At 43.6% G+C, this 27,821-nt stretch overlaps 1 protein-coding gene across 4 annotated transcripts in view; it reads right to left on the reverse strand.

Moving 5' to 3' along the window:
• Nucleotides 1-8,796: 8,796 nt before the first annotated feature.
• LOC129338728 (uncharacterized) overlaps nt 8,797-27,821 on the reverse strand; it is a 34,859-nt gene continuing 15,834 nt past the window's right edge. For 2 of the 4 annotated variants that reach the window (XM_054993168.1, XM_054993166.1), the window contains 10 exons: nt 26,448-26,537; nt 24,260-24,601; nt 21,968-22,078; nt 19,805-20,035; nt 17,610-17,708; nt 15,652-15,882; nt 14,350-14,409; nt 12,966-13,061; nt 11,680-12,234; nt 8,797-11,083 (listed from right to left, as the gene is read on the reverse strand). In XM_054993168.1, the coding sequence (XP_054849143.1) occupies nt 9,216-11,083; nt 11,680-12,234; nt 12,966-13,061; nt 14,350-14,409; nt 15,652-15,882; nt 17,610-17,708; nt 19,805-20,035; nt 21,968-22,078; nt 24,260-24,601; nt 26,448-26,537 (3,683 nt within the window). In that variant the 3' untranslated portion in view covers nt 8,797-9,215. The remainder of the gene's footprint in view (nt 11,084-11,679; nt 12,235-12,965; nt 13,062-14,349; nt 14,410-15,651; nt 15,883-17,609; nt 17,709-19,804; nt 20,036-21,967; nt 22,079-24,259; nt 24,602-26,447; nt 26,538-27,821) is intronic. The other 2 variants (XM_054993167.1, XM_054993170.1) reach the window with 2 other exon arrangements.

A 27,821-nucleotide genomic window follows, 5' to 3' on the forward strand; every position in this document is an offset into this window, starting at 1 on the left:
GAGAGGGATTGAGGCTGAGGGGAGGGGGGAATTTCAAGCCTAGAGCACAGATCTTCTGGCTGCTTCTCCTCTAGATTGTCTATGGGAGAAAAATTCAAAGCCACATTCTCTGAAGTTTTATCAACAGGCTGTTAAAACACACAACAGACTGCTAACTAAGCCCCAATAAATGATACAATTGTTGCTTATGGAAAACATAGCATGCAGAATTAAAAAAATGTAAAGGACTAAAATTTTACAGCTGTTTGATAATATACCAACATGGACATTTCCAGATTCTCAAAAGTATTGTAGAAAAAAAATAAGAGATTGGCAATTTGAAAATACATCTTCCTACTTATTTCTCAGTATTAGTTGCTCCTTCCTGTTCAAATCAGGCCTCATGACAATAATGTAAGATTTGGGAGAAAAAATACAAACCAACAAACCCATGCTGGAGGCCAAGATGGAGGAGATTTCAACCACCACCATATATTTTCCCTTTGTGCTTAAATAGGTTGGGACAAAGGATCCCCAAACACTGCAAAACACCAACATGCTAAAAGTGATGAACTTGGCCTCATTAAAAGTATTGGGCAAGTTCCTTGCAAAGAAAGCCACAATGAAGCTTGCAATAGCCATTAGCCCCATGTACCCCAGGACAACATAAAACATACCGACTGACCCTTCATTACATTTGACTATAATTTTATTTGTCAGAGAGTGCCTGTCCAAATCTGGGAATGGTGGTGCAGTACAGAGCCACACATTACAAATCCCTGCTTGAATAAGAGAACAGGAAAAAACAACCGAGTTTGACAATCTTTTCCCCACCCATTGCCTTATCCTGGCTCCGGGTTTAGTGGCTACAAAAGCAAGAACAACAGTGACCGTTTTTGCCAGGATAGAAGAAAGAGCCACTGAGAAGATAATGGCAAAAGCAGTTTGTCTCAGAAGGCAGGTCTGTGTTTGGGGCTGGCCAATGAATAGCAAGGAGCAGAGAAAGCACAGCAGTATAGAGGTGAGCAGTGAGAAGGTGAGATTCCGATTGTTGGCTTTCACGATGGGGGTAAGAAGGGAAATTAGGCAAGATGAAGTGAAAAAGCTGCCTGGATCCAACTCAATCTAATTGAGCATACAGAATCTTGTAAACCATCATGGATAATGGATTGGAAAAGGGAAGCAATCTATTGGAAACTTCCTTTTAATTCAGCCTTTGCTGACATTTTTCAGACATGCAACCTATTCACTGAAAAATCAGTGGGTCTCCTTGCTCAAAAGTTTCCACTGATTTCATTAGAACCCTCAGAGATCTCAAAGCGAGCAGGGCATATGGGGCAAGAGATGGAGAAGTCCCCAGACATAACAGAGGGCTGCTGAGGGGTGGAATGGGGGCTCCCTTTTGAAAGCTGCTGCCATTCCCACAATTGATCAGCAATGCTGTGGCATCGATGCAGGGGGGGCAGGGACAGTTCTCAACATCTTGTGAGACTGGCAACGCCAGCTTGGAAAATGACCACGAGAGTTAGACAAGATCCAAGCATTCAAGGTTTAAAAGGGGATGGAAAAGAATTTAATACAAAGAGCTATGCAGATGATGTGGTAATAATAACTATCAATCCACAGATACTCAAGCACACCTGGAAGTGAACTATAATAAAACCACTGGGTGGGATTAATTCCAAGTAATAACTTTTAGAGCTGCAGTGAAACACTGCCCTCCAGTCTGTATAACATCTGTCACTTTGTCACCTGCTCCATGGGTTTTAGTGAGGGAAAACAATGTGAGTGCAGCTGGATTTTATAAACTGAATCTAGTTTTATTATGCTACCAGTTTTATATTGGATGTAATCCACGCTGAGCATGCTTTGCAGGGCGAGCAGAATATAAATATAATAAATAAAATAAAGAAATAAAATAGTATGTTATACAGAAGAATTTGGACACCTTTCAGAATATAAGATCAATATGAAGAAAATGGAAATATTAAATTATTTAACACAGGAAGAAAAAGAAGACATTAAGAAAATTACACGACGTATAATAACTTTAAATCCAATAAAATATTTGAGAATAAATCTGACTGACCAAAATGACACATTATTTAGAAACAATTATTATAGAACTTGGACAACCATACAAGAAGATCTATAAAGGTGTATAAAGTTGAAAATTTCATAGTTGGCAGTATCACAGCAGTAAAGATGTATTGCTGAAACTCAATTTTTCACTCCAGACGTTACCAATTTATATACAAGAAAACAATTGAATAGTTCATATAAATGAATGAATGAATGAATGAATGAATGAATGAATGAATGAATGAATGAATGAATGAATGAATGAATGGCAAAAAACCCAAAAAATAGGTTCAAAGCACTACAAGATGATAAAAAGGGGAGGATTTGCAGCACCAAATTATCAAGTAGCTGGATTGGTTTGGATTGCAGACTGGATTACAGTGTCAAACCAAAGAACAATCAAACTTGACATGGCAAGTTTAGAAGAAGGAATACAATATTATTTATCAACTTAAAAAATGCCAAAATTGATTTCATTAAAAACAAATACTATTCAATCAGGGAAGGATTATTTAAAATCTGAGAAAAATGTCAAAGAAAAATTAGCCCTTCAATTTCTCCATTAATGTCCTCTTTGGAGGCATATTGTAATACAAATGTAAGAAAGAGTAACAACTCAATAAAACTTATGGAGAAATGATTAATTTCCAAGGAAGAATAAAGACTTGGCAGAACTTTAAAGATGTAGGCAAAAATATACACACAACTGAAGGCACAATTGACTTCACAGCTGAGAAATGAAATAAAAGAAAGAAAGAGAGTGATCAGGGATTAAACAGAATTTGGAAAACTGAACACACAGCACAGCACAAAGAACATCTGTTGGGATGAATTTATAAAATATTATTGCAATTTGATACAGAAGAACAAATAAAACCACATATGATCAAGTGGGTGCAGAATTTTGGGGGGAAATTTCTACACAACAGTGGGAAACTTTATGGACAAAAAACATTAAATATATAAAGAGATGTTAAAAGAAAATGTGTATGTTTTATTAATGATATATTACACCAAAAGAAATATAAAAATGAATTAAAATTATAAAGATAACTGTTGGAAATGTAAAGAACATGACCCATATGTGGTGGACCTGTAAAGTAACTTTAAAAAAATGAAAGATGACATAATGCAAGATATTTTGAAAATAAAATTTGCTCTGGATTGAAAGATGGGCAGTGCAATCCTTGGCGGGGGGAGTGAATAGGAACTGAACTAACTGAACTAAGGCTCGCGCCAGTGGAACTGATTCCTACGTGGGCATGAATGCCCTTCTGTTGGTGGCGGCATAAGGCGTACCACCCCTGCTGGGCCACTGCCGTTGGGAGTGAGAGGCGGCCGGGCGGAGGTGGAGAAGCGGCGTAAGGCCCCGCGTTGGTGCAGGAGGGGTGGGGCAGAGGGCGGGGCCAGAGTTAGTTTGCTCCCTAAGCCTTTCCAGAAGCAGTAATGCCCACAGCAGAGCAAAAGAGCTACACCACAAAAAACAAGGTATAATCAATAGGTGCCCATTAAACAGGGAAAACTCAGCCCCCTCTCCGAGTGCCCAGCCCCACCCCCATGGCCTGAAGGAGCATAGGATGGGAACTATCACAAGGACCAATACGCGTGTGCTTCCGGCATGGACGAGCCCCGCTCCTCGCTCCTGCAGACATACCCTACAAAACATCTGGCCATGCTGCCCGCACCCTCAGGTAAGTGAGCACATGGCTGAAAGCTCTGCCTGTTTGCCTTGTGCTGTGGGCACTTTGAACACGAGGCAGGAGAGAGGGTACCCACAGTGGCAGGCACTGAGTGCACTTTGGGGACTTTGCGAGCAAAGTGGGAGAACTTTGCACTCGCTGAAGGGAAGAAGGGCAAAGTCCAGACTGTCTGGTTAACTAACAACAGCCACTCATGTTTCCTTGCAGGTTATCTGACTCTGAAGTTCCATCTCAGTAAGGAGCGAGGTAGCACTTACTGGTAAGAAGGAGATGGGGTGGTAGCTAAGCCGGCTGGCTGATTTGTGCTGGCTGCCGCATCACCTGAACTCGCCTGACCGCTAGCTGTGGCGGGGGAGAGGACGGTGGTGACAGCCCCTGCCTGCCCCAGGGGCAGTTTCCCAGAAAACTACTCTTGACCAGGTGTTTGTAACTACCTGCTCATTTTCTCCCTTAAAGGTAAAAGCACCCCAAGGCAGAGTGCATCCTCACCAGAGGGTCTTGCATCAGCTGGTCACTGCTGCTGCCGCTCTCTACTATGTGCATCTTCTCAGATGTTGGAGTTGGCCTCGGCCAACTATGTTGCCGTGGACCGAGGCAAAGCCCACATATGTGTCTTTCTCTTGCAGGCACGTCCTGAGCATGTCTGCTTCTCTCCCCCCCCCCCCCCCTGGTACTCCTCTGTGAATGACATTCAGATCCAGCCCAGGAAGCAAAATCTCACAGCAGTCCACATCTCAGCCTCGTCCCTGGGAGCACAAAAGGAGGGATGCGCTCCCTTTCCAGTCTAGAAACAATAGCACTTTTTCTAGTTTAATAAAACGAGTTGAAAAACAACAAACTTCTGTGTTTGCATGCCTGACTTTGTCATTAGCTCCTCCCTCAACACTGTGGCACACATTTCCACTCACACATCCCCACAAATGTATCAAGCAGCACCCCGTTCCGCCTCTCTGCCCCCAATGTAATGTCAGGCAGAGGGGTGAGAATTGAACTGTGGCTCATGAATGTCTGTGGGGAGGGGGGAGGCTCTGAGGACTTTCATTCTCTGATAGGCTGAGCTGCTGGGATCTGATAAGCCAGGAAGATGGTCAGTGCAGGTGGAAAGCTGCTGCCAGGGGGTGGGGGTTGTGTTTGCAGAAGCAGGCATGGACTTGGCATGGGGAGGGTCTGTCAGTTCACGGGGGGCGAGGGCAAAAATATACATGGCTGTCAAGGTCCGGCCCCTGTTCTTGCTTCGTAGAGATGCAGTGATGTGTTCAAGTTGCATGGCAGCAAGTCTGAGCGTGCTTTTCATTCCCCTCGTTTCCAAACAGCCTCCTGGCCTCCCATGTGGTTCCCAATGGGCATTCCTGCCACTCATTGCTGGCCCTGCCTCCCCCCCCCCACCTGCTTCTCCAGAACCTGGAGACTAATTAGGGTTGCCAGTCTCCAGGTGGTAGCTGGAGATCTCCCAGAAGTACAACTGATCTCCAGGCAACAGAGATCAGCTCCCTACTGTCTGGCCCTACTTTTCAGTGGAGGGGGGGGACCTTTTTCTTTTGGTGGTGGTAGCGGCAGCAAGTATGTGCAGGTGCACCGCGCAGCCACCAGCCTGGCCCTCCCCATTGGCTGAGCCACTGGTTGCCCCTCACCTGAATGCCAGGGGAGGGATGTGGCCATTGGCTGGTGTGAGTGGGGTTGTCAGGGGAACGGTGGACGGCACCTCCCAGGGGCTGCTGCGTCTTGCCTTGCCATGCTCAGGTGCCAGCAGGACTATCCTGCAAAAGTCCATAGGGTGCCGTCCAGTGCCACCCTATTTACACAAGCTACCTGGGGGGTTAGGATTGCACTGCAAGTTATTGGGGATTCTGCCCAAAAAATTAGGAACACGTTTTTAATTACATGATAATGGTGGCCAGAGCGTTATTTGCAGCTACATGGAAAGCTGGTTTTTGGAAAGCTGGAGAAGAATGGGAAGCTAGCAGGTTATACTACGATGGCTAAAAAACAAACTATATTAATAAAAGACCCATATCAGAATTTCAAGAAAGAGGGGGAAAGTATTAAGCACATTAAAGATAAGCTGTGGAAGAAGTTTAGAAGAATACAGAAGTTGTATAACTTAATGTAAATGAAGCAATAATGAGACTTCAATTGAAATTTTATTTAGATTAGAATTGTTGAATTTTGAGAGCTATAGAATTAAGACTGAAACAGTAACTTTAGTTTCTTTCCTGTTGTTTAGCTGTATGTATCTTTTTTTTGTAATTTGCAATACATGATTTTTGTTATATTTTGTATCATTTAATAAAAAAATCAACAAAAAACCAATACCATACAAACCCCAATACCACCAGAAACCCCAATACCATATCATATCTTAATATTAATTTCATTTTCTTCATTTATAGCCTACCTTTTTCACTGAAACTAGGTCCACTAATAATGCCCACAATTTTCCAGAATATCCTAGAACCTAGACACATTACAGGGCAAATTATGGTATAACTTTGTGAAACCATGCTTTCCAACAGGATTCATTAATAATGTTAATGGGGAAAAGTCCACAGGATGATGCACCTCCCCCATGCATATTAGAGAACTTTCCTAAAAGTGCATACACGTTTCTTCCCTTCTTTTCGACTCAGCATGCCTGGACACTGGAGAGTGCTATTTTTCCTTTTGCACTACAACCAGACTATTCATGTGTGAAGCTTCTAGTACCTTCTGTCTAACTCTCTTTCTATGCTCTTTGTTCTCTCTCTCCTCTTGGTCTTGTAAGAAGCAAAGCATTTCTGCAGAGCTTTCCTAAATAGCATCATTTAGAATAGGTTTCTAGGTTTTTTTCTACAAAAAATGAAAGTAAATGTCAATCAGCTTCAATAAAAGTAAGTTTTAATTGTTGCAAAATACTGGTTTCACCACATGTGATTCCACACTTTCTGGCTGTGCAACTTAGCTGCATTAACTAACAAATATGTCCTACAGAATTGTCCAACATTCTTTATTGCTATTGGTGTCCAAGGTCTATTTATTAAATGCTGTTCTTAAAACAGCAGTAGTAATGCTGAATGGAATTTTTTTTCTAAAATTATTTCTCTGTAGCCATATATTCCTCTTACTCGTTTTCAAAAGAATTTCTCTTTCATTTCTCTTTGTAGTCTTCTGTTACACTTCTATGCACTTTTGTATCTTCAGTGCTTGCAAGGGAGGAGGGGTAATATTATACGCCACAGTGTGCTCTAGCAGAATTTTAAGGTTTCCGATGTCATTCCCTTCCAGTAAGCATCAGCTGAATGAAATGCTGAAATATTGTATAACCTCCCATCCTGCCCCTCCTAACTTCATTTACTGAGAAGTTAATGTGGGCCTCAGACAGTCACTTTGACGATTATAGATGAAATGCAACAGAATCCCTTTGAAGTCCCTTGGGATATGATACAGATGAATCAGTGCCAATACAACCATGTTCCAACCTTGAATTGCTTTTATCTGCATGTATTTGAGAATATTGGCAATAATGACATGAACTATGTAATTAATCTCAAGATGGTTCACAGGGTTCTGTCATCCTTACCACCATTATAGCCATTTTTTCCAGCCTGCTTCCAGTTGGTTCTGCAGAAATTGCCAGCAGGTATTCCTGGGTACTATAGTTGACCAAACCTTGCTTGTTTCCTTATGCATACAAAACACATCTGAAGGACTGTAGTCCAATACTGGCATTACAATGACTTCCCACTGCATTCTCTTTGGTGTGCTAATTAAATGTCTAGACATACCTGGTTGGCAACTTAAAATAACCACAAAGTCTGTCTCAGTAAATGTATTTTACAGTCAATAAAGCAGCATAAATAAAATATCCAAAATGAAAGACTGCAGATGTTGGAGAAGCAGATATTTCCCCATGTCCCCCTTCCTACAGCAGCCTACTGCTTCTCAAAATTGTCTGAAGGGTCAGAGTAACCAATATAAACAAAATACACTGCAGTACAAGTGACTGCAGTAAGGGAGAATGATTCCAGCAGGTACGTTTCATCTGAATATTATTAGAAACTTGATTTTGAAGTCGATAGTTTCAGCAAGAGGTAGAGCCATTAAGCAGCTTTGGATCCAATCTATTAAGATGATTAAAAAGAACTCAATCTTAATCAAATCAATAAATAGACTTTATTAATCAACAAAAGAATGAGGTCAAGGTAAAAACAAAAGGAAGCAAAGATCATCTCTGGAAAAATTGCTACTCTTAAGCATACAAGTGGGTGTAAATCCTTTGTATCACTTTCATCATATCACTTCCTTTCCCACAATAGCACCAAACGCAAATCACTATCACATGGCTCTCATTAGATTCAATAATGAAAGGTACAATAAGACAAACTAGTAGATCTTAATCTAGAATGTACCTTTTAATTTCAAAAACAAGCTTGAAAACTTTATTTTAAAAAGTTCTTATCCCTCATGACTGCCAGGCAACCTGATAAAAACACATGGAGCTCTCACCTGATAAAATCAGAGAGGTGCAGGACTAATTAGGATTTCCAGAGCTGAAAGGGGCTTCAGCACTCCATGCATTAATGGCAAAATTAGGTAAAATATGTGCAGATTAATTTCAACTATACAATGCACACAGATGACAAAACTAACGCTCTCGATGCAAGAGTAATATTTGGCTGTTATTTAGCATACTAAGGACACGCCAAAAGACCGCTGCTGCAGTCCAAAGCTTTATTCACAAATGCCGAGGGTCACATCAAGAAGACGGGAGCGCCCTCACTCTCCGGCTGCTCCCGGCGGGAGATTGGCAACGGGTTTGCCTGGCTAAATTGTCCCGTTTCGCAAGGCTCACAGCTTCATCAAAAGCCACAAATAAATTCTTAGTGTAAAGCGTATTTCTTTTACTGAAAAATAACCTGCTAGAATCAAGTTTCTTCTTAGTTTTAGTTGAACAGAATTTCCTCTCTTGTCCGGCCAATCTCCTGCCGGGAGCAGCCGGAGAGTGTGGGCGCTCCCGTCTTCTTGATTTGACCCTCGGTATTTGTGAATAAAGCTTTGGATTGCAGCAGCGGCCTTTTGGCATGTCCTTAGTGTGCCTTTGCCTTGGCGTTTGGGACCGTTCCCCCTGTCCTTTTGCCTTGTTATTTAGCATAGACATCATGCCTTCCTAGTGGAAAACCTGGCCCACTTCTGTTTTGGACCTTCCCTGGCTGCAGGGGATCTCCCTGTTTGATGCCTCATCAAGGGAAGCACACCTAAGGTGCCTGTGGAATGATGATGAGGCTCATGTGGCATCCTCCCATCCCAAGAATGAATTGCAACATCCATACATGAAGCAAGATTCCCTGCTCCTTGTATACAGACAATCGAAGCCGACAGGATGTACCAAGCTGTGCGGCTTGCGAGTTTTGAATGCACTAAAAGACAAAAATATCTTTCCGTAAGTTTCATCGCAGGGCACCTCAGAACTCCTTGTTCTTATAGTATGACACATCTGTCAGAGTTTTGGGGAGGTGGGCTAGTCTGGAAAGCGTAAGGCTTTGTTGGCTCCTGCACGTGGTACTTTTGGTTATCTGGCAAAGTGAACCAGTGACTGTCTCGTTCACTACCCTCACTGGAAATTCCTGGCAAGGTTTTTCTTTGGGGGGAGGCATCATAATCTGTATTAGCTCTAAAAGAAAAAGAGGAGGGCTGGTTTGCCCTCCTGGCAGGGGAACCTCTAGAAGGTAACAAGGGGGACTGCTGTGAGTTTGAAGAGGCTAAGGCAGAATTCACAAGGGTGTGGTGTGGCTGAGGCATGGAGACTATGGGCTTAGAAGTTTGAGTATCGGATTCAGTGCAAATATTAAAGGGAGAAGAGGCAGACTGATGGGATGCACTAGATTGTGTACTGGTGGTGGTTACAAGAGAGTTCACAGAAACATACTGCTTCTGACATACCGGTACTACAGGCTTTGAATGTAGTCTGGCTGAGGGTGCAGCAACCACACTATTATCAGCTGTGGAAACTGAGCTGCACAACCTGGTATGGTGAACACATTCTGAAGACTCGACAGAGTGGGATTTGAAGGGTTGATGGCTGGTTGGGTTTACAGAAGGCGAAGAAATAGGATGCCTGTCTGTAGAGAAAAGAGGAGCCGGGCTATGCTTTTGCAGCTGTGTACTGGAAGCTCTCTGTAAGTGATCAATCCTGTGGGTGGTGCGAGTACGGTCAATCTGTTCCATACGCCGGATGGGAGATGTCGGCTGGGCAGGTCTGCTTTGAGGCACTGGCTGAGCAAGAGAGGGATTTGCAGAAGTTCCTGGAAGACGTGTGTCTGGTGGATAGACAACTGGCTGTGCCATGGCTACAAAATTAGTAAGGACAGGCTGAAAGAGGGAAGGAACTGGGATGTTGACAAAAAATGGATTAGCTTGAACCATGGGCCTGGATGGAAGGCCATCTGATGTACAGTCTCCACTCAGCCTTTTAACTTGGGGCTCTATGGGGAAGACCACAGGGGAGTGGGGAATCAAAATATTCTTTCTTGGCCTGACTCTGGCCTTTACATTCTCTCCCACAAGAGCTACTGGCTGGGATGGCCTTGGGAGCTGAGAATCTGGAAGGAAAGAACTCTCCTTGTTACTTGGTGCTCTGACATATGCTGATGTTGAGGAGGCAGAAGGATACAGCTGAGTCACAGGCTCCGCTCCAGCCTCAGAAGAGGAAGGCTTAACGCTAGGTTTTGGAAACACCACAGGTGCAGGCAAAGAATAACAAGGATTCATTGCAGCTTCTTCTGATTTACACAAATCAGGCTGACCTCCTAAGCTGGCTTTGGGTCTTACAGACTGCTGTAAAGGTGTCCTCTGGAGTTGCCCCTTGGGGAGAACACAGTTCTCCTTGAGGTCTGGTATTCTGAAGTGGTCTGGAGCCAGGGGCAGAATAGAGCAGGGCTGAGGCTCCACTGGAGTCTTGGGAAGAGAGGGCTTGGAAGCCACCACAGGTTCAACTTTCACCACAGGTTTAGGCAAAGTATAATCAAGATTCACTGAAGTATTTTCTGATTTACACAGATCAGGCTGGCCTCCTAAGCTGGCTTTGGGCCTCGCAGGATCCTGTAAAGGAGCTACCATTTTTGCATCTCTTGGGAGTTGTCCCTCAGGGAACACACACTTCTCCTCCATGTCCGGTGCTCTGGGGTGATCCAAAGACGGAGAGCAAATGGAGTGAGAATGAGGCTCCACTGGATACTTGGGAGTAGAAGGCACGGGAAGAACCACAGGTCCAGGACTTGCCACAGTGTTAGGCAAAGAGCCAGCAGGAACCCTTGCAGCGTTTTCCACCCTGGAAACAACAGGCAGGCCTGAAAGATATAAAACAATTACTGTTGAGAGACCACACTGCAGACAGTACATCAGCTGCAGTTAAGCCTGTGAAGGCAAGGAATCCCCGGGACATGTGTGCCTTCCCCAAAGCCCAATACAAGGAAAACTGGAATCTGAAGCAAGTGTTGGGCCCATAGAGAATGCAATGAGCAGAGATCCCTCCTCAGGCCAAAGCCAGGAACTGCAGTCCCAGTTCTGGGACTAAAAAATGTGGTAGTGATTATTAGGTGCCAGGCAGGGTTCTAATTTGTCATTTCTGTCTCTTTCTTACCATATCTACTCAGTCAAAGGGACTGCCAAGCACTAGTAAAATAAGTAAGCTTTATTTTTGCTGGGCACTCTTGAGCCTTCAGACTGCCCCTCCAGTGCCCATTTAAGTTGTTTAAGTTGACCGGGGGGGGGGGGTCATACCGTGGAGGCCGCCCCAAGTTTGAATGAATAGCTCCCCAATTTGTATCTGGCCCCATTGTAGGGTTTTTTTAAAAAAAAAAATTAGCACGCTGCGAGTTCAAAATTAGATGTAAGATGTAACTCACACAGAATGTAAAAGTAGATTGGGCATGATGGCACTTACCAAGTTTTGGAGGTAGTTCTTCAGGGGATACAGGGAGTAACAACGTCTGAACCCCGTAGCCCTTCATGCAGACGATGTCTGACATTTCCAGCAGACGCTGCTTGGCAGAGGATGCATTTCCCAGGGGCAGGGGATGCTGAAAGGTGATGCTGTAGGCAGCACGGAACTGGAACAGTGACATGCCCTCAGGGTGCATGGCGAGGATACGGGCTACCTGCCGTTTCACCTGCTGTTCACTCAAATCTTCAAAGTGAGGGGGTTTGGTCAGGCTGGATTGGCTTAGCAGCTGGGCATCTGTGGGACAGGATAACTCTCTAGCTGGAGGCGGTCCGCCAAAATGGCCTGCACTCGACGGCTGGGCTGGAATATCAGAGGGAGCCTGAAATGAACTCTTAGCCTCGCCGGAAGAGGCACCATGGTGCTCCTTAGAGAATGGATGGATTGGAATTGCAGTGAATGGGACAGGAATGCTGGCTTGAGACCTCTTCTGTGCTAAAATTTCAGGAACAGAGACATCACCAAAGATGAAGGAAGGCTTGGAGACGCCTCCAACATCTAGGAAGGGGAAAAAAAAACAATTATTACCAAATTAGCAGGCAGAGGGCACTGGAAAAGAATCTGAGTACCTATGTCCTGTACTAACTAGTACAATAAAATAGACCCTAAACACCAATCCAATCGTCACTGAAGAAACACAAAGAATTTTCACTTTCTAAATCATCATCAGCCATTCCCTCCCCCCCCCCCCGCCACCACCACAGAGCAAATCTCAAGCAATCTACAATATTCAGTAAAACCAGGTAAATGATAGAAAGCAGTATCAGCAGTATGTTCTGCCTAGGAGTTCTCAGGAGCAACTGGCTGGCCCCCACTGAGAAGAGAACAAAGGACTAGATAGATCTCAGTCTAATCTAGCAAGGCATTCTCCTTCTTCCTAAACAAGAAGCATTCAGTCTCCATCATTCAGTTAAAATCTGCCGATCTGCTTCAAAAACAGATCACAGAATTAGGGGTCAGAAATCCACACCTAAAGTGGAGAAGGGAATGTGGGAGCAGAGGCGGGAAAGAATGAGGAGGATGGTATTTCCCTTCCCCTGAGAAGCAATGCCAAGGCTGTCTGTCAATCCATAAACAACAGAGCAGAGAAAGACCTGTTCAAAAGCAAGTAATCATTTGCACAGTTCCTAGTTACCTTGCTGAAAAATCTTTCCTGTAAGAGCCATTCTAGTCAAGAAACAAGCATGAAGAACTGTACCCATCAAGACATTTGGAGATTGGAGATTTACCTGGTGTGGCATTTTGCGGTCCCACTGTTCTTGTTGGCTCCGCCCCTACCTGTGGCTGGACATCAGGCGAGGGAGGGACAGAGTTAACTGCAGGACCTGACAAGGTGAGAGGAATTCATCAAGGGTCACATTAGCAAGGAAAGATGACTGCATGCTCCAGTCATTGTATAGGATGGAATACAGATTAAATTGTTTCCAGCCACACAAAGACTGCCCTACAAACATGTATTTTCAATCACTTGATTTACAGTGCTGGTCTAAGAATATTTGCCTAGGACTGAGTCCCACTAAATAGATATGAGTAGGATTCTGCGAAGACTTACTTAGTATTGCACGGCCACTTAACTACCTAAGGGTGGAAACAGACTTTCAAAAGGAGTCACAGGGTTCTCAAACCCGTATTTTCCTCCTGCAAGGCAGGAAAATTTGGTCCTTTTGTCGGCGGATTCTCCTCCTTGAAAATGCCCACCTGGCCTCTGGACTAGTCAGAGGGGTGAAACAAAGTGCTTCTGACTCACAGTTCTTGACTGACAGCCTACAGCCCTGAGTGAAAAATATCAGCCAAAAGAAACAGCACCATCTCTGGAGAACCTTATAAAACCACTAGCCTGCCTCAGGTGTGTACTAAGGGCCTGTTGTGTCATTCTTCACTTAACTGCATTTTATTACATCAGCTGGGCTGTATCGACATGCCACTGGGCATTATGAATAGCAGTCATTCACAACAGCATTTCCCTGTGTGGAAACAAGCCAATCCAGTTGTAAATGATGGCTGTAGTGGAACAAGGATGCAATATCCCATGAACTGTGGATGCAGCCCTGCACGGAGTCTCCAAAGTGTGGGAAAAATAGGGTAAACATTATTTAAACCAATGAATTAAAAAAACAGGCCTGTAGGGTTGAATCGAACTAAGCTGATCAGTCAAAGATTTTCCACCCCAGGTTTCTTGATATAGCTCAGCTTCTTAACTGCATGAGTTTTTCCCCTCCCTGGGTCATTGCTCTCCTGTTCTTTTCAAGTTTTTCCACTTTTGGTCTAGAAAAATGTGGGGAAAATATCTGCAAGAGCAACAAACGGCAAGTGATGCTGTCTGAAAGAGAAGGGGAAACCCAGTGCAGTTACGAAAGCTAAGCTGTATCAAAAATCTGATGTGGAAAAGCCCTCAATATAGTAAGGTAGCAGTCATGACAAAGTAAGGAGGAGGTTGACTGATCCCATGGTACAGAGGGAATGAGGCTGCAATGGGTTGGGGAAAGCCCTGGAAAAAATGAAGAGATAACAGAAAGGCTGTTATTACAGGCTGTGTCGTATGGCACTTCTGCATAGATTACAGTGAAAGGAGATTGAACTGTGCATAGTTAACATTGCCAATTGCCAGCTTACATTTTTTTGTTTTCTCTTGAGAACCCTGACACTCCTCCTGCTTCTTCCTTTTGCTTTGTCCTAAGACCAAGAAAAGAATTTCCTTGTTCAAAGAAAGTCAAAATAATGAAGTCAAAATAATAACAATAACATTGAATTTATATACCATCTTTCAGGACAACTTAATACCCACTCAGAGCGCTTTACAAAGTGTGTTGTTATTATTATCCTCACAACAATCACCCTGTGAGGTGGGTGGGGCTGACAGAGCTCCCAGAAGCTGTGACTGACCCAAGGTCACCCATCTAGCTTCAACTGGAAGAATCGGGAATCAAACACGGTTCTCCAGATTACATTCCTACCACTCTTAACCACTACACCAAACTGACTCATGCTCAATTGCAGCTAACCTCACACAGTCCTCCAAAATCAACCAGAGCTAACAGCAACCTATTGTTGATCAACTGAAAGTCCAAGAATTGTTTCCTGAAGATCCATTTGCTAGAGTAAATTAACAGTGCAATCCTGAGCAGTGTTACCAAGCCCACTGACGTCAACAAACTTAGGGAAAAACTAGATGTTACTAGTTCAGACTCGGCCCTCAATGTAGTGAGTCCAGATAACCTTGTTTCCTCCCCCCTGCCCTTTTTCAAATTCTGAAACAGCCATGGCTGTTTCACCTCTTGAAAAAGTGTGAAGGAGTAGAAGCAAGCTTGCTTGGGCCTGCTTCACTGTAGACATGATTAGGATTATGCCCTCTCAGCATTTCTAAATGGTTAAGTTCAGTTCTAAACTGGTGTTGACATCCATAAGTCGGACCTGTGGATACTGTAATGGGTATTTTGGCCCTTAGGCAAGTACAATTCTGCTTAGGGTGGCACTCTAAATAAACTTTTACTGAAAGAATAGAGCAAACAGAACCTTCTAATTCAAGAAATTCTTTCTAAGATTATTCCCAACAGTCAAAAAGCACAAATAGTGTCAATGCAATGACAGGTTGCTGCATTTTTAAAAAACATTTTATAATTATTTGGAGAACAAATATTATCTGACTGCTGTTGTAATGGTCTACTTGTATTACACAGATGGAAACGAGAATTACAGGAAGTCAAGGGTGCAAAATAACATTATTGAAACAAGGGCTTCACGTTGCAATGCTATCACTAATGGTAGTGGCTCAGCATCACGAGGCACTGAATCATGGATTCGAGTCTAGGAGGCATTTAGGATTTAGAAGCTTTAAGCAAGACTAGAAACACAAGGTCAAGTAAACTGGGTTGCAAGCTGTAAGGAACTTCATGCTTTATTCCCTCCTTGCTTTACCTGCTTTTATTTTAACAACACACTTGAGTCGGTTCTCGTCGTATCTGATCTTTAATTCAGAGATATGGTGCTCTAAAAAATCCAGTGTGTCCTTGTAGCCTTGGGCAATGCTGAACTTCTCTAGATCAAATCCCTTCAAAGTTAGAAGGAACTTCTGCAGTTTTTTAACACACAGTCCTGATTCATAGGAATGTAGGAGATCAGTGACCAATGCCATGACTTCTGCTGAGGCTGTAAGATGGGGGAGGGGGGGAAGTATATCAATAAAAAATTCTGATAATCAAGCATACAGACGGTCAACATAACATTTTCTTTACAGACTCCTATGAATGCTGAAACCTTTCACCAATTAGGAAAATTATCAGCAGATTATATGCACACGTAGCGGTTCTGTACCACTATCCAGGAATTCAGACAAGAGCTTGCTAGCAAAATTAAGCTTGTAAGTATTACAAAAAAATCTCAGAACTATGTTGTGAAGGTATCTGCATGAACATATGAGAAAGAAACAAATGTCTATGATATCAGATCCAAGTTCAAATCTCCATCTTGCTGTGAAGCCAACTTTGGACCAGGCACTCTTTCAACTTCACCTATCATCTAGAGTTGTTGTGGGGATAAAATGGAGACAGGAAAATCATTTATGCTTCCCTGCATGCCTTGGTGGAAGAGTAGGACAACCGTGTACCACATAAAACTCAGTACATTCCACTGAATGTTTTAGGCTGTGACCACTGGGCATCTGCCAGATAATAAAATTTGAAGGGGAGGGATGGCAAACCCCGTAACAAACTGGTGTGAAAGAAGGGCAGGCCCACGGGGAATACAATAGAACAATATTTCACAAACTATTCGATCTTTAAAGTGCCAGTGCTGTATGATTTAAACATTCATACATATTTGTGTTGTTCTTACAGGAACAAGAGTAAATCCCATATACAAAAAGTGCATTCAAGATAAATATACAGAAAGTGCATTCAAGGTTATTGCAACATGTCCGGGTGTAATAGAGTTTGTATGAATATAGATCCTTGCATTAGACTCTTTCCTTCTTTCTGGTGTCTTTTCCTTACACAGAGCAAATGCAGAGGTGGGAGAGATGTAAAAATCCTCCTCAGGCCCAATCTGGGGCCGACTTAGAAACCTCAGATTTCGTGTCCTCTTCTACGGGAGCACTGCCTCTGGTTCCATGTGGTTGAAGATTCTCATATTACAACAACCGGATAGAGCGGCCGTCTATTCATACAAACTCTATTGCTGGGCTATGAGAGTTCCACTCACACTGTGGCATGGATTTGAAAGAGGGGCACTTCCATTTACAGCCAGAAAGCAATTTTTATTTTCTTTTATTTCTATTAAACTCACATATTATGAAATGAGTTTTCAGTTTGGCAGCCAAAAAGGCAGCTTCCTGGGCCTGGCTATTCTTTGAAAAGCTAACTCCATCAAACACAAGCCCACAGGGACAGAACTTAACATTACCCCTGTATTGTAGCCTAACTTCGTTTTTAGAGAAAACCAACTTCTATGATAAAGTAAACGTCAACCTTAAATTTTGAATATGAAATGCAAAGATGTCCTTTTTTCAGGTGTTTCTAGAAGCCTCTGTATCTTTTTGTTTATGTACAAATCTTCAGCTTTCTGAGTAGACTGAAAGCACCTTAACCCTTTTTGGTGGGGGGGGGGCAGCAGGAAGGGAAATGCAAGATGGGCCTAATACCCCACTCAAAACCAGCACCACAAACTGTGATCTGGCCCAATCACTATTATACATTGGCACAACAATGAGAGAGAGAGAGAAAGCAGTTTTACATTACAGATATTTTTTCAGCAATACTGAGGTACAGCCACTGAGGAGGGCACTACTAAAAGTACACAAACAAGCAGGCCCACATATTAGCTCTCTTTACGCCTGAAATTAATCCTCAGAATCCTTCAGAGTCACAACGCAATCCTACCAGGCTTCTTTTTTAGTACATTTTGGTTCACGGTTTTAGACTTGCTTGCAGAACCAGCATTTAGTTGGGATGCAGGAGAACTGGTGGGATCTGGAAGAGCTGAAAAGTGAAATGAGAAATGTGGGAAAACATGACGGTGCGCGCACACACATGCACACACACACACCTTTAGACAAATGTGTGTGTTCTATGGCACTCTACATCTTCTAATCAATACCTCCACTATAACAGTAATATCAATAGTATTGGGCCTATCAATAGAACAGTGATATGTGTGCGCCCCACCCCCGGCCAAAACATGGAGAACACTTTTGTAAATTAAAATATACCCAGCCTTCTCAAAAATGGGCCCACAAGTACCAAGCAGACACACTGTATCCTCCAAGAGCCGTGGAATGTTTATGGCAGTTGGAGCAGCACTTAAAGAAAACAAAAAGTGGCGGGTAGGAAGATACTAGTCTTCTCCAGTCACTCACACACAATGTATAGTATGTGGAGAGCTGGTGGGGATTAGAGTTGAGAAATGCAGGCAGTGAGGTTTCCTTTGATATAATTAACTTCTCCCAAAGGGATCTTCAGCTGTAATGAGGGGGAAAACTCCTAACATATTCTAGTATCCAAGAAAGGAGGGCAGGGGCAGGGATGTGTGCTCAATCTGAATTCTTCCACCAAGCCACCCCCATTCTATCACAAACAAGAAGAAAAGGAAATGGGAAAACAGCCCCAAGTGTACAGGAATGCCCAGGTTTTGTGTTAGAGCTCTGAGCATTACAGCGCAACTGCAGTGCTTGGCTTCCAAGGTTTTGGGCTCGGTGAACAGGTCTACAGCCAGATGTCAGAAAACATGCTATTTGTTGTGGGAAAAATCTCAAGTGCTTATTTCCTCACTCATCACCCACAATTCCTCATGGACGCCCTACCCAAGTTGGATCACTACTGCTGCAGAAAGTAGTAGAAAAAACAAGAGGAGAAAACCTACCTAAAAGCTTAGGGAAACAAAACTGGCTCTCATTTAGCATTTACAGGATAATGAAGTTAGTGGTAGATTAATGTATTTAGGGAGGGAGTTCCACAGCCAGGGTACCACCAAAGAAAAAACTCCTTTCATGGTAGACTACAAACTTTCATCCAAACGTAGAGGAGCCTAAAGTGGTGCCTCAGCTGAGTTTCTTAGTAGTGGTGCAGAAATATATACAAACAAGCAGTCCCTCAAATGCTCCGTGTCTAGACAGTTCACACACTAAACCTAGGAGCCAGCATACTGTAGACATATTACAAAGTATGGGCAGTGAAAAACTGGATTGCAATGATATTCATCATCCAAGTACTGAGGCATACTTTATGAGGTGGGTTTTGCCAAAAATTACGACAAGAGGCCCACAAGCCAGCTCTCATCTTCTGTTCCTGTACCTAGTGCCCAGGCCAGATCCCTTTAGAGTTACAATGCAATCTTACCAGGATTGTTTCCTAGCACAGTTTGGTTGAGGGTTTTAGATTTGCTGGCAGAGAATTCCAAGTCACAGGAAAGAGAAGCATTGGACTGGGCTGTTGCGGAGCTGTGGGAGGCTTGAGGAACAAAAAAGGATGACGAGGAATACGGAAAAAACTTGAATGAGCGACTCCTGCAGGAGGATGTCTAAAACAATGGAAGATGATGGTTTGTGCAAAGAAGAACCGGCACTGAGTGACAAGGCTGGACATCTAAGGCTATGTGAAAAAAACGGACAAAATCCACAACAACCACTGGACCATATAGTTCAGAGGTGCCATGACATACAAAAAAGTCAAATGGAGACCTGGCATATCAATCAGACAGTACATTGTGTCACTGTAACACATAGCTTGGCTAGAATTGTCCAAGTTGGACCCACACTTCTACAAGTTCTAGACCATTTGGGTCGCCTCCAGAATATCTAGGATAGGCATTACAGCCATTTCCACTTTACTATTATACAGATGGAAATGGCAACTGCAGCAAATCAAGGGTGCAAAATACCATCATTATTCAAACAAGGGCTTCATGTTGCAATGCTATCGCTAATCGTAGTGGCTGAGTCAAGAGGCAGTGAATCATGGATTCGAGTCTAGGAGGCATTTTGGATTTAGAAGCTTTAAGCAAGACTGGATATACAAGATCAAGTAAACTGGGTTGCATGCCGTAAGAAACTTCGTGCTTTATTCGCTCCTTGCTTTACCTTCTTTTCCTTTAACAACACATTTCTCTCGGTTCTCGTCATATCTGATCTTTAGTTCAGGCATTTGGTGCTCCAAAAATTCCAGTGTGTCCTTGTAGCCGTGGGCAATACTGCACTTCTCTAGATCAAATCCTTTCAAGGTCAGAAGGAACTTTTTCAATTTTTTAATGCTCAGTCCTAATGTATAGTTATTTAGGACATCAGTGACCAATGCCATGACTTCTGCCGGGACTGTAAGATGGGGTGGGTGGGTAGGGGAAGCATATCAATATAAAATTTTCACAAACAAGCATACAACCAGTCAACACAACATTTTCTTTAGAGACTCCTATAAATGCTGAAACCCTTCACCACTTAGGAAAATTATCAGCAGATTATATACACATGTAGCAGTTTTACAGCTGTCCAGGAATTCTGGCAAGAGCTTGCTAGAGAAATTCAGCTGGTAAGTATTACAAAAGCATCCCAAAACTATCTTGTGAAGGTATCTGCATGAACATATGAGAAAGAAATAAACCTCTATGAGATCAGATTGAAGTTCCATCCTGCTATGAAGCTATGAAGCCAGCTTTGGGCTAGTTACTCTCTCTCAACCTCATCTATCATCTAGGGTTGTTGTGGGGATGAAATGGAGACAGGAGAACCATTTTACGGTTCTCCAGCATGCCTTGGTGGAAGAGTAGGACAACCGTGTACCACATAAAACTCAGTACGTTCCACTGAATGTTTTAGGCTGTGACCACTGGGCATCTGCCAGATAATAAAATTTGGCTGTCTAACCCAAACCAGTTTGACAGACTGGTTTCAAGAGCATGCTGTGGCCCTCACTCCACCACAACAATTTTTTTTTACCTAAACTCCTTGGGCGATATAAAATAAGAGAACCAGGATATTCCACAAATCGTTTAGAGACGCTTCAACTTCACTAACAGGTTGACTGAGCTATTATAGTACTTTCCCATTAACTTAGAGCCTTGAAATTAAGTAGACATATTCAACTGAAACATTCAAACACGTGAGGAATGAAATTTAAATCTCATAATACAGGTCAACGTTAAAGCACAGGAACGAACAAATGGAAGCCAAATTGCTGGGCTATGAGAGTTCCATTCACACTGTGGCATGGATTTGAAAGAGGGGCACTTCCATTTACAGCCGGAAAGCAATTTTTATTTTATTTTGTTTCTATTAAACTCATATATTATGAAATGAGTTTTCGGTTTGGCAGCCAAAGAGGCAACTTTCTGGGTATTCTTTGAAAGGCTAACTCCACCAAACCCAAGCCCACAGGCGACAGAACTTAACATTATCTCCACATTGTAGCCTAGCTTAGTTTTTAGAGAAAACCAGTTTCTATGATGAGGTAAACTTCAACCCTTTCAATATGAAATGCAAAGATGTACTTTTTTCAGGTGTTTTCAGAGCTATAAAAATGTCCCGTTATCAGATTTTTCCAGTATTAAGGGTGCTTTGGACTATACTGGCATTGAGTATTGCAAAGCAACTACAGTGAAATTAGGAATCCAAGATTTAGGGCTCCGTGAACAGATAGTTAATAGTCTACAGCCAGTTGTCAAAAAATGTGCTATTTGTGGTGGAGAAGCTCAAGTGCTCATTTCCTAACTCTGCACCAACAATTCTTCATGGGCCCTCTCCCAGGTTGTATCAGTATTGTTGGAGAAAGCAGTAGAAAAAACAGGGAGTACAATACCTAGCTAAAAGCTTTGGGAAACAAAAATAGGCTCTCACTTAGCATCTAACCTATAATGAAGTTAGAAGTAGATGGATGTATTTTGGGAGGGAGTTCCACAACCAGAGTGCCAAAAAAGAAGGAGCTCCATCCCTTTCCTCTGAAGATGGAGGCGCCTAGAGCAGGGCCTCAACCGAATTTCTTAGTAGCAGTGCAAGAATACATATGAACAAGGAGTCCTTCAAATGCTCTGTATCCAAACAGTTCATACACTAGACCTAAGAGCTCACACACTGCAGAGCATGGACACTGAGTAACTGGACTGCAAGGACATTCATCAACTGAGTGCTGATGCATACCTGATTAAGGGTGGATTTTGTCAAAAATTGTGGCAGGTGGCCCACACGCCAGCTCCCCTCTTCTGTGCCTGGACCTATTACCCAGAACCCTTCAGAGTTACAACGCAGACTTACCAAGTTTCTTTCTCATGCCATTTTGGTTGAGGGTTTTAGATGTTCTGGCAGAGCATTCCGAGTCACAGGAAAGAGAAGCATTGGACTGGGCTGTTGCAGAGCTGTGGGCAGCTGGAAGAGTAAAGGAGGAGGAGAAATATGGGAAAACTTGAATGAATACACACACACACTCCAAAATCAAGACATCTGCATAACAGCAGCCACACTGGTGTAATACTGTAGCTACTTAAGTACGGAACAGTGAAGCATCCATCAAATCCAGAATTTCCATTTGTAAAAAAGAACATGTTAGTAGTCCACAAAATCTCTGGGGAAAAAACTTGATCAGCTACTTGCACAATTAGAAGGGATCCGATTGGAATGGTGACTGGCTAGAAAACTTCTTGGAAAGTTCACCATCATCATCACCTTTGGTTGCTTTATGGATGGGAAGGTGCACATTTTTTTCCAGCTCCCACCCACACCGACATCATTTTCCCAACCTCAGTCCCTGTAACAGCCATTCTACCCTCAATCACTGGAGAAGTGTTATTTTTTTAAAGCAACTCCTATAGTATTATAACATTTTGATGATGTACTGCAACAACATCCCAGATTTCCTTTAAGTATCTAGCCATTTTGGTTGTTAAGTTATACAGGGAAAGGTACTGGTTGAACATTTCACCTTATAATGACATGACCAAAAAGGCTTGAGATTTACTTTATTTTTTTAAGGGGGATGGGGAAGCTGGGAACTAGTAGAGCCAGTTTGGTGTAGTGGGTAAGAGCGTGAGACTCTAATCTGGAGAAGTGGGTTTAATTCTCAACTCCTCCACTTGAAGCCAGTCGGGTGACCTTGGGTCAGTCAGCTTCTAGGAGCTCTCTCAGCCCCACCCACCTCACAGGGTGTTTGTTGTGGGGATAATAATAACATACTTTGTAAACCACTTTGATTGGGTGTTAAGTCATCCTGAGGGGTGGTATATAAATCATATATTATTAGATTGCTGTAAATATAGTTATTCCTAATTAATTTTAAACAAAGTCAGTAAAAGCACTTTGCGGAAGGAGGGAAATGGAAAGTATGGAGGGTGAGGCAAGGGAAAGGTAGGGAAGACTGCCACATAGATGGTCCACTGTAGGGGTGCGCATGCCAAAAATATTCGGATTTCCTGCTTTGGGTTTACCCGAAGCAAGAAAAACATTCGGAAATACCCAAAACCCGAAGTGGCAAGACGCTTCGGATTTGGGTATTTGAATCACTTTGGAATGCTCCGTAAATATTTGAAGCATTCCAAAGTGATTCAGGGGGCTTGGTTTTCTCCGTCTCTTTGACATTGGGGAGAAGCAGCCTGGCAGCGCAGACCTCCCCGGGGCGAAAGGGAGGGGGGATTTCCTCCTCTCTGTCACACCGGGAAGGTGAGCGCTGGGCTGTTTCTCCCTGGTGTCAAAGAGACAGGGAAAAAACTCCTCTCTGTCACACCGGGAGGGCGAGAGAGTTCCCCAGCCCCATCTGTGATGGCTGAAGGGCATGCCCGGTGGGGAATCGCAGGCATTTGCCTGCATCCCCACTAGGCGCTCCCTTCAGCCACCGCGAACGGGGCCAGAGAGTTCCCTGGCTCCTACAGTGGTGCCGGCACTCAGCTGATTGTTGGGGAAGCCCCTGATGAGCAGCTGATTCAGGGGTTTAAATACCTTTCCCTGCCGCTGCGCAGTCGCAGGGAAACGGGCATTTAAACTCCTTGACCCAAAGCTTTCCGAAGCATTACAAATGCTTCGGGAAGCTTTGCTTCGGGACTTCCGAACAGGGGCCAGCCTGCTGGCCCCTATTCGGAAATCCTGGAGCTTTCCAAATCGGGTCCAATTCAGGCATTTTACCCGAATCAGATTTCCAAAGTGCACACCCCTACTCCACTGCTACTGGGAATGCCTCTACATTTGCAGCAGCACAAGAGCTACTCATCTCCATGCTGAAGCAACTATTTTCTACTCATAAAATAATTTTATTGTTTTGAACCACTTTGAAAACATGAGGGTTAAAGAGCAGCACAAAAACACCTCAAACAACCAGCTTAGGGGGCAATGTCATGCAGGTCTTGGGCAACTTTTAAAAGCCCTTCACTGATTATGCCATGGGTTTCCACATCACTCCTGGAATACAAAACTCTGTTTGGCAGCCTCAGAAAGAGAGAAACCTGCAGCTTGTAAGGCAGGGCAGCAGTCCTCATTCGTATCTGTCATTAATTCAGTCTTGCTTAGAACTCAGGTTTGGTTGTAAAACAACAAAATCCCCTTCAGATAAGGAGATTGCACCTGGCTTTGTCTTCATCAACTCCTGCGGGAGGATGTCTGAACCACTGGAAGGTAAGGGTTTGTGCAAAGAAGAACCAGCACTGAGTGGCAAGTCTGGACGTCCAAGGCTATGTGAAAGAAGCTGGACCACACAGCTGAAGGGTGCCATGCCACACGAAAAAGTCAAATGGAGCCCTGGCATTTCGAGCAGACAGTATACTGTGTCATCGTAACCCATATCTTGGCTGAAATTCTCCAAGTCGAACCCACGCTTCTTCAAGTTCTCCTTCAGCGTTTGTAGATCTAGACCGTTCGGGTGGCCTCTAAGAGTATCTACGATAGGCACTAAGGCAGCAGCCAAGACTGAAAAGATAAGAAATATTATTTCATTCTCTGAAGTGTTGTGTCAGCTTCTTTATAAATGGAAGGCATACACTGGACTTGCCATGAAGGTTCCTTTTACTTGAAGAAGAGGAGAATTCTCAAATGATCAGGTAATCCCCTGCCCACAAAGATGGGAGGCAGGAAGGCTGTTGCTTTTGTCTCCAGTAGGGAGGGAGCGCCCACCACCCTCAGTTCAGAGACTTCCATAGCTAATGGAGCTCCTCATAGAGTATGCCTTATCAAAAATGAAATGTGACTCTGTAGAAGAATATACTTACAGAGTGTAGCACACAAGAGGGAAAACAGCATGTAGGGGAAAAAAGAGTCTCAGCCAACAGAGACAAGTATAAACTGGAAGAATACACTCAGAGATTAATAGTAGTCAACATGAACTGAACTAGCCTTGATTCCTCCCCCCCCCATCATGAAGCAACACCTCCCCCCCCTCCAAACCCAGGGTGGGTCCAAAGTGTCTACCTCTTCTTCAAATGAAAGGAACCTCCATGGCAAGTCCCATGTTCTGTTTTCACTTGAAGAGAGCAGAACATTCCGACAAGTGGCATATTACCAAGCAGAACACTCAAGATTAGGGACAGAAGAAGAATGTCGGCCAGTCAGTAAAGCAGAGGAATCAGCCCATCACCCAAATGCTGCAGCTACTGAGGCAACAGTATTTTATGTTTAAGGAATGTAGAAGCTGAAGCCCACCTAGCATCTTTAAAGGTATTGGAGACTGGAGCGCTGGTGTTGAAAGCGACAGCAGTAGCTGCACATCTGAGTGAGCTCTGCTATCTACTGGAGCCTGAAGACCTTAAGAACATGACAAAGCTATACACTCTGTAATCCGCCTGCATAGAATTATCTTATACACTTTTACTCTTTTGCTATTGGTTGGTAAGCCACAAAACACACAGTCTGCTTTTCTGAAAGGAGTGGTGTGCCTGATGTAGATATGCAGAACCCGTCTAAGGAGTGCCAGCTCTTTTTCCCTTGGATGAGAGAAATTTTAGGGTGCAAAGGATGTAGATTGATTTCCTGTGAATGATCACTTCTGAACAGCCTAGTTCCTGCCTCCAGGAAGTAGGTAGGAGATGCCCAGTTGTCAAAGTGTCCTCATCTCTTAAAGTGAAAATGGGTTCTACGTAGATAAACACTAAATTTTAAGGGGCTTTGCAGACCTGTGGCATAGCTGAGAGGTTTAGCAGCACAGTAGAAATTTCCAAACCTTTACTGCCAGATCCAATGCACTCTGGCTTGGAAGAGTGTCTACTGAGTTCAGTGGGATTTCCTCCTGGGGCATAGGACTGCAGTCTCAGGAACACAGGACTCTCCCTAGCTGTATTGATAACCATCAATACAAAGTCTAGTTGATGTTAAACACCACCGATAGATGATCCTTTTGCTCATGCTAATATAAACTACCGATATTGCTCCAGACCTAGATACTTCACTGACCAGTTTCAGAATTATTTGTTACGACGTCTTTTGACCTTGATTTTGTCAATTTACTCTGCTTTTATTTCGTACATTGTGATAACCACAAAGAGCTGACAACAAACCTTTTAAACTGCAGCCTCAGTATCACAGCATTCTTTAAACCCAGTGCAGGAGAGATTATCAGCAGCTTTTCTGCAGGCACATAACACGGTGCACTTTATCACTTCTAAATGCCTGTAGTGTATGATCAAGCATTCATACAGCACTTTAAGCATGCAAAACGCTTCATAGACGTTATCTCAATAATCCTACAGGCAAACCATTTGTGGAGTGAATCCCAAATGTTATGTTACTCAGAATCCCCTAAGGTCCAAAAATGTGACTTTACCAGCTTTCTTTGCCTTCAACTCCCAGGCTGCAGTGTTGAAGTTACAGGCAGAGAAATCGGTGTCCAAAGAAGGGGTTGGGCTAAGATATTCTACCAAAGAGAAAGGGGAGGGAATTAACACAGAGTCCAGGATGATAAAAAGGAAGGAGCTGTTGCAGTGAGTTACCAAACAGCTGCTGCAGGAGACACAGCCAGCCCCCAAATGTCTGGGAACTCTTCAGCAGGTAAAGCAAAAGCTCTGCTTAAAATGATGCCTTTTAAAATGAACATATTGATTTAAAATATTTTCTTCCATACACACAGCTTTCCTTCATTCAGAGTGGAGGTGCCAGTGCTGTGGTGGCAGTTATTGCTAAAGCAAAATCTGCGCAGCCAAGCAGAAGGACTCTTGAGCAAAAGCCCCACTTGGCCCCATCCACGTTCTATGGTTAGTGGCCGTAACAGGCCCACACTTTAACACATGCTGCCCGGCAAGGCAGGAATACAGTTGCCATCTCCTGGCTAGGAGACTGGAAAGGTACTGAACTGCGGGGCCATGGGAAAGGCTAGGCAACAGCCCCTCACACACCCCAGAGATGGGCAGGTTTGCAGATCAAAATAGTCATCTTTCTGCAGTTCCTGAGTTATTCTCTCCTAATCGCAGGCACTCAGGAATCCAAGTGTTTTTCCTGCCCCACACTCAGTGAGTCATCAATCAGCCCTTTTGATAGCAATAGATGGGCCTGATCAAACCTTCTATTGGTTTAATGTTTTACAGTAAATCAGTAAAACAACCTTTTGAATTATTGCGATAGGCAAAAGGTTCCATCCTGCCCAAAAGCATGGGCTTTACCTTATAAAAAGGGCAGCTTTCTAGCAGCCATGTGTGTCCTGGGATCTTTCCCCACGAACCCTCAGACTTCCAGCTGATTCCCCTCCTTCCCCTTGCCACGGAGTGCTGGTCTCTCAAGGCTGCTACTCTGCAGGACGTCCTGCCTTCTCCTCTTTTCGACTGGTAACTATAAGCCTTCCTTGGAACTGCTTTCCCATTTACTCACTGTTTTCTAGTTAGAACTGTGTGCATTCTGTGCAATTGCTCTCATCTTTAATTAGAAACCACTCCTGTTGAACATCTGCCTGTTTCTTGAAAAGTTCTCTAGAGGAAGCAATCCTTGTAGACACTGGTGAAAAGATCCTAGTTCCCTCCTCTTGCAGCCTCTCCTTACTACTAATTCCCTCAACTCACAAGGAGACCATCTATTTGGGGAACACTACAAACACTTGGCAGGCATGAGGAAAGCTGTCAGTAGGCACTATAGCACCTGTGGATACCACATTAAGAACCCCTCAGCTAAGCTAAAGAAGCAGAGCACAAAAAAAAAGACAAAAGCAGTC

This window comes from Eublepharis macularius, chromosome 12 (genome assembly GCF_028583425.1).
Source record: "Eublepharis macularius isolate TG4126 chromosome 12, MPM_Emac_v1.0, whole genome shotgun sequence".
Lineage (NCBI taxonomy): Eukaryota > Metazoa > Chordata > Lepidosauria > Squamata > Eublepharidae > Eublepharis > Eublepharis macularius.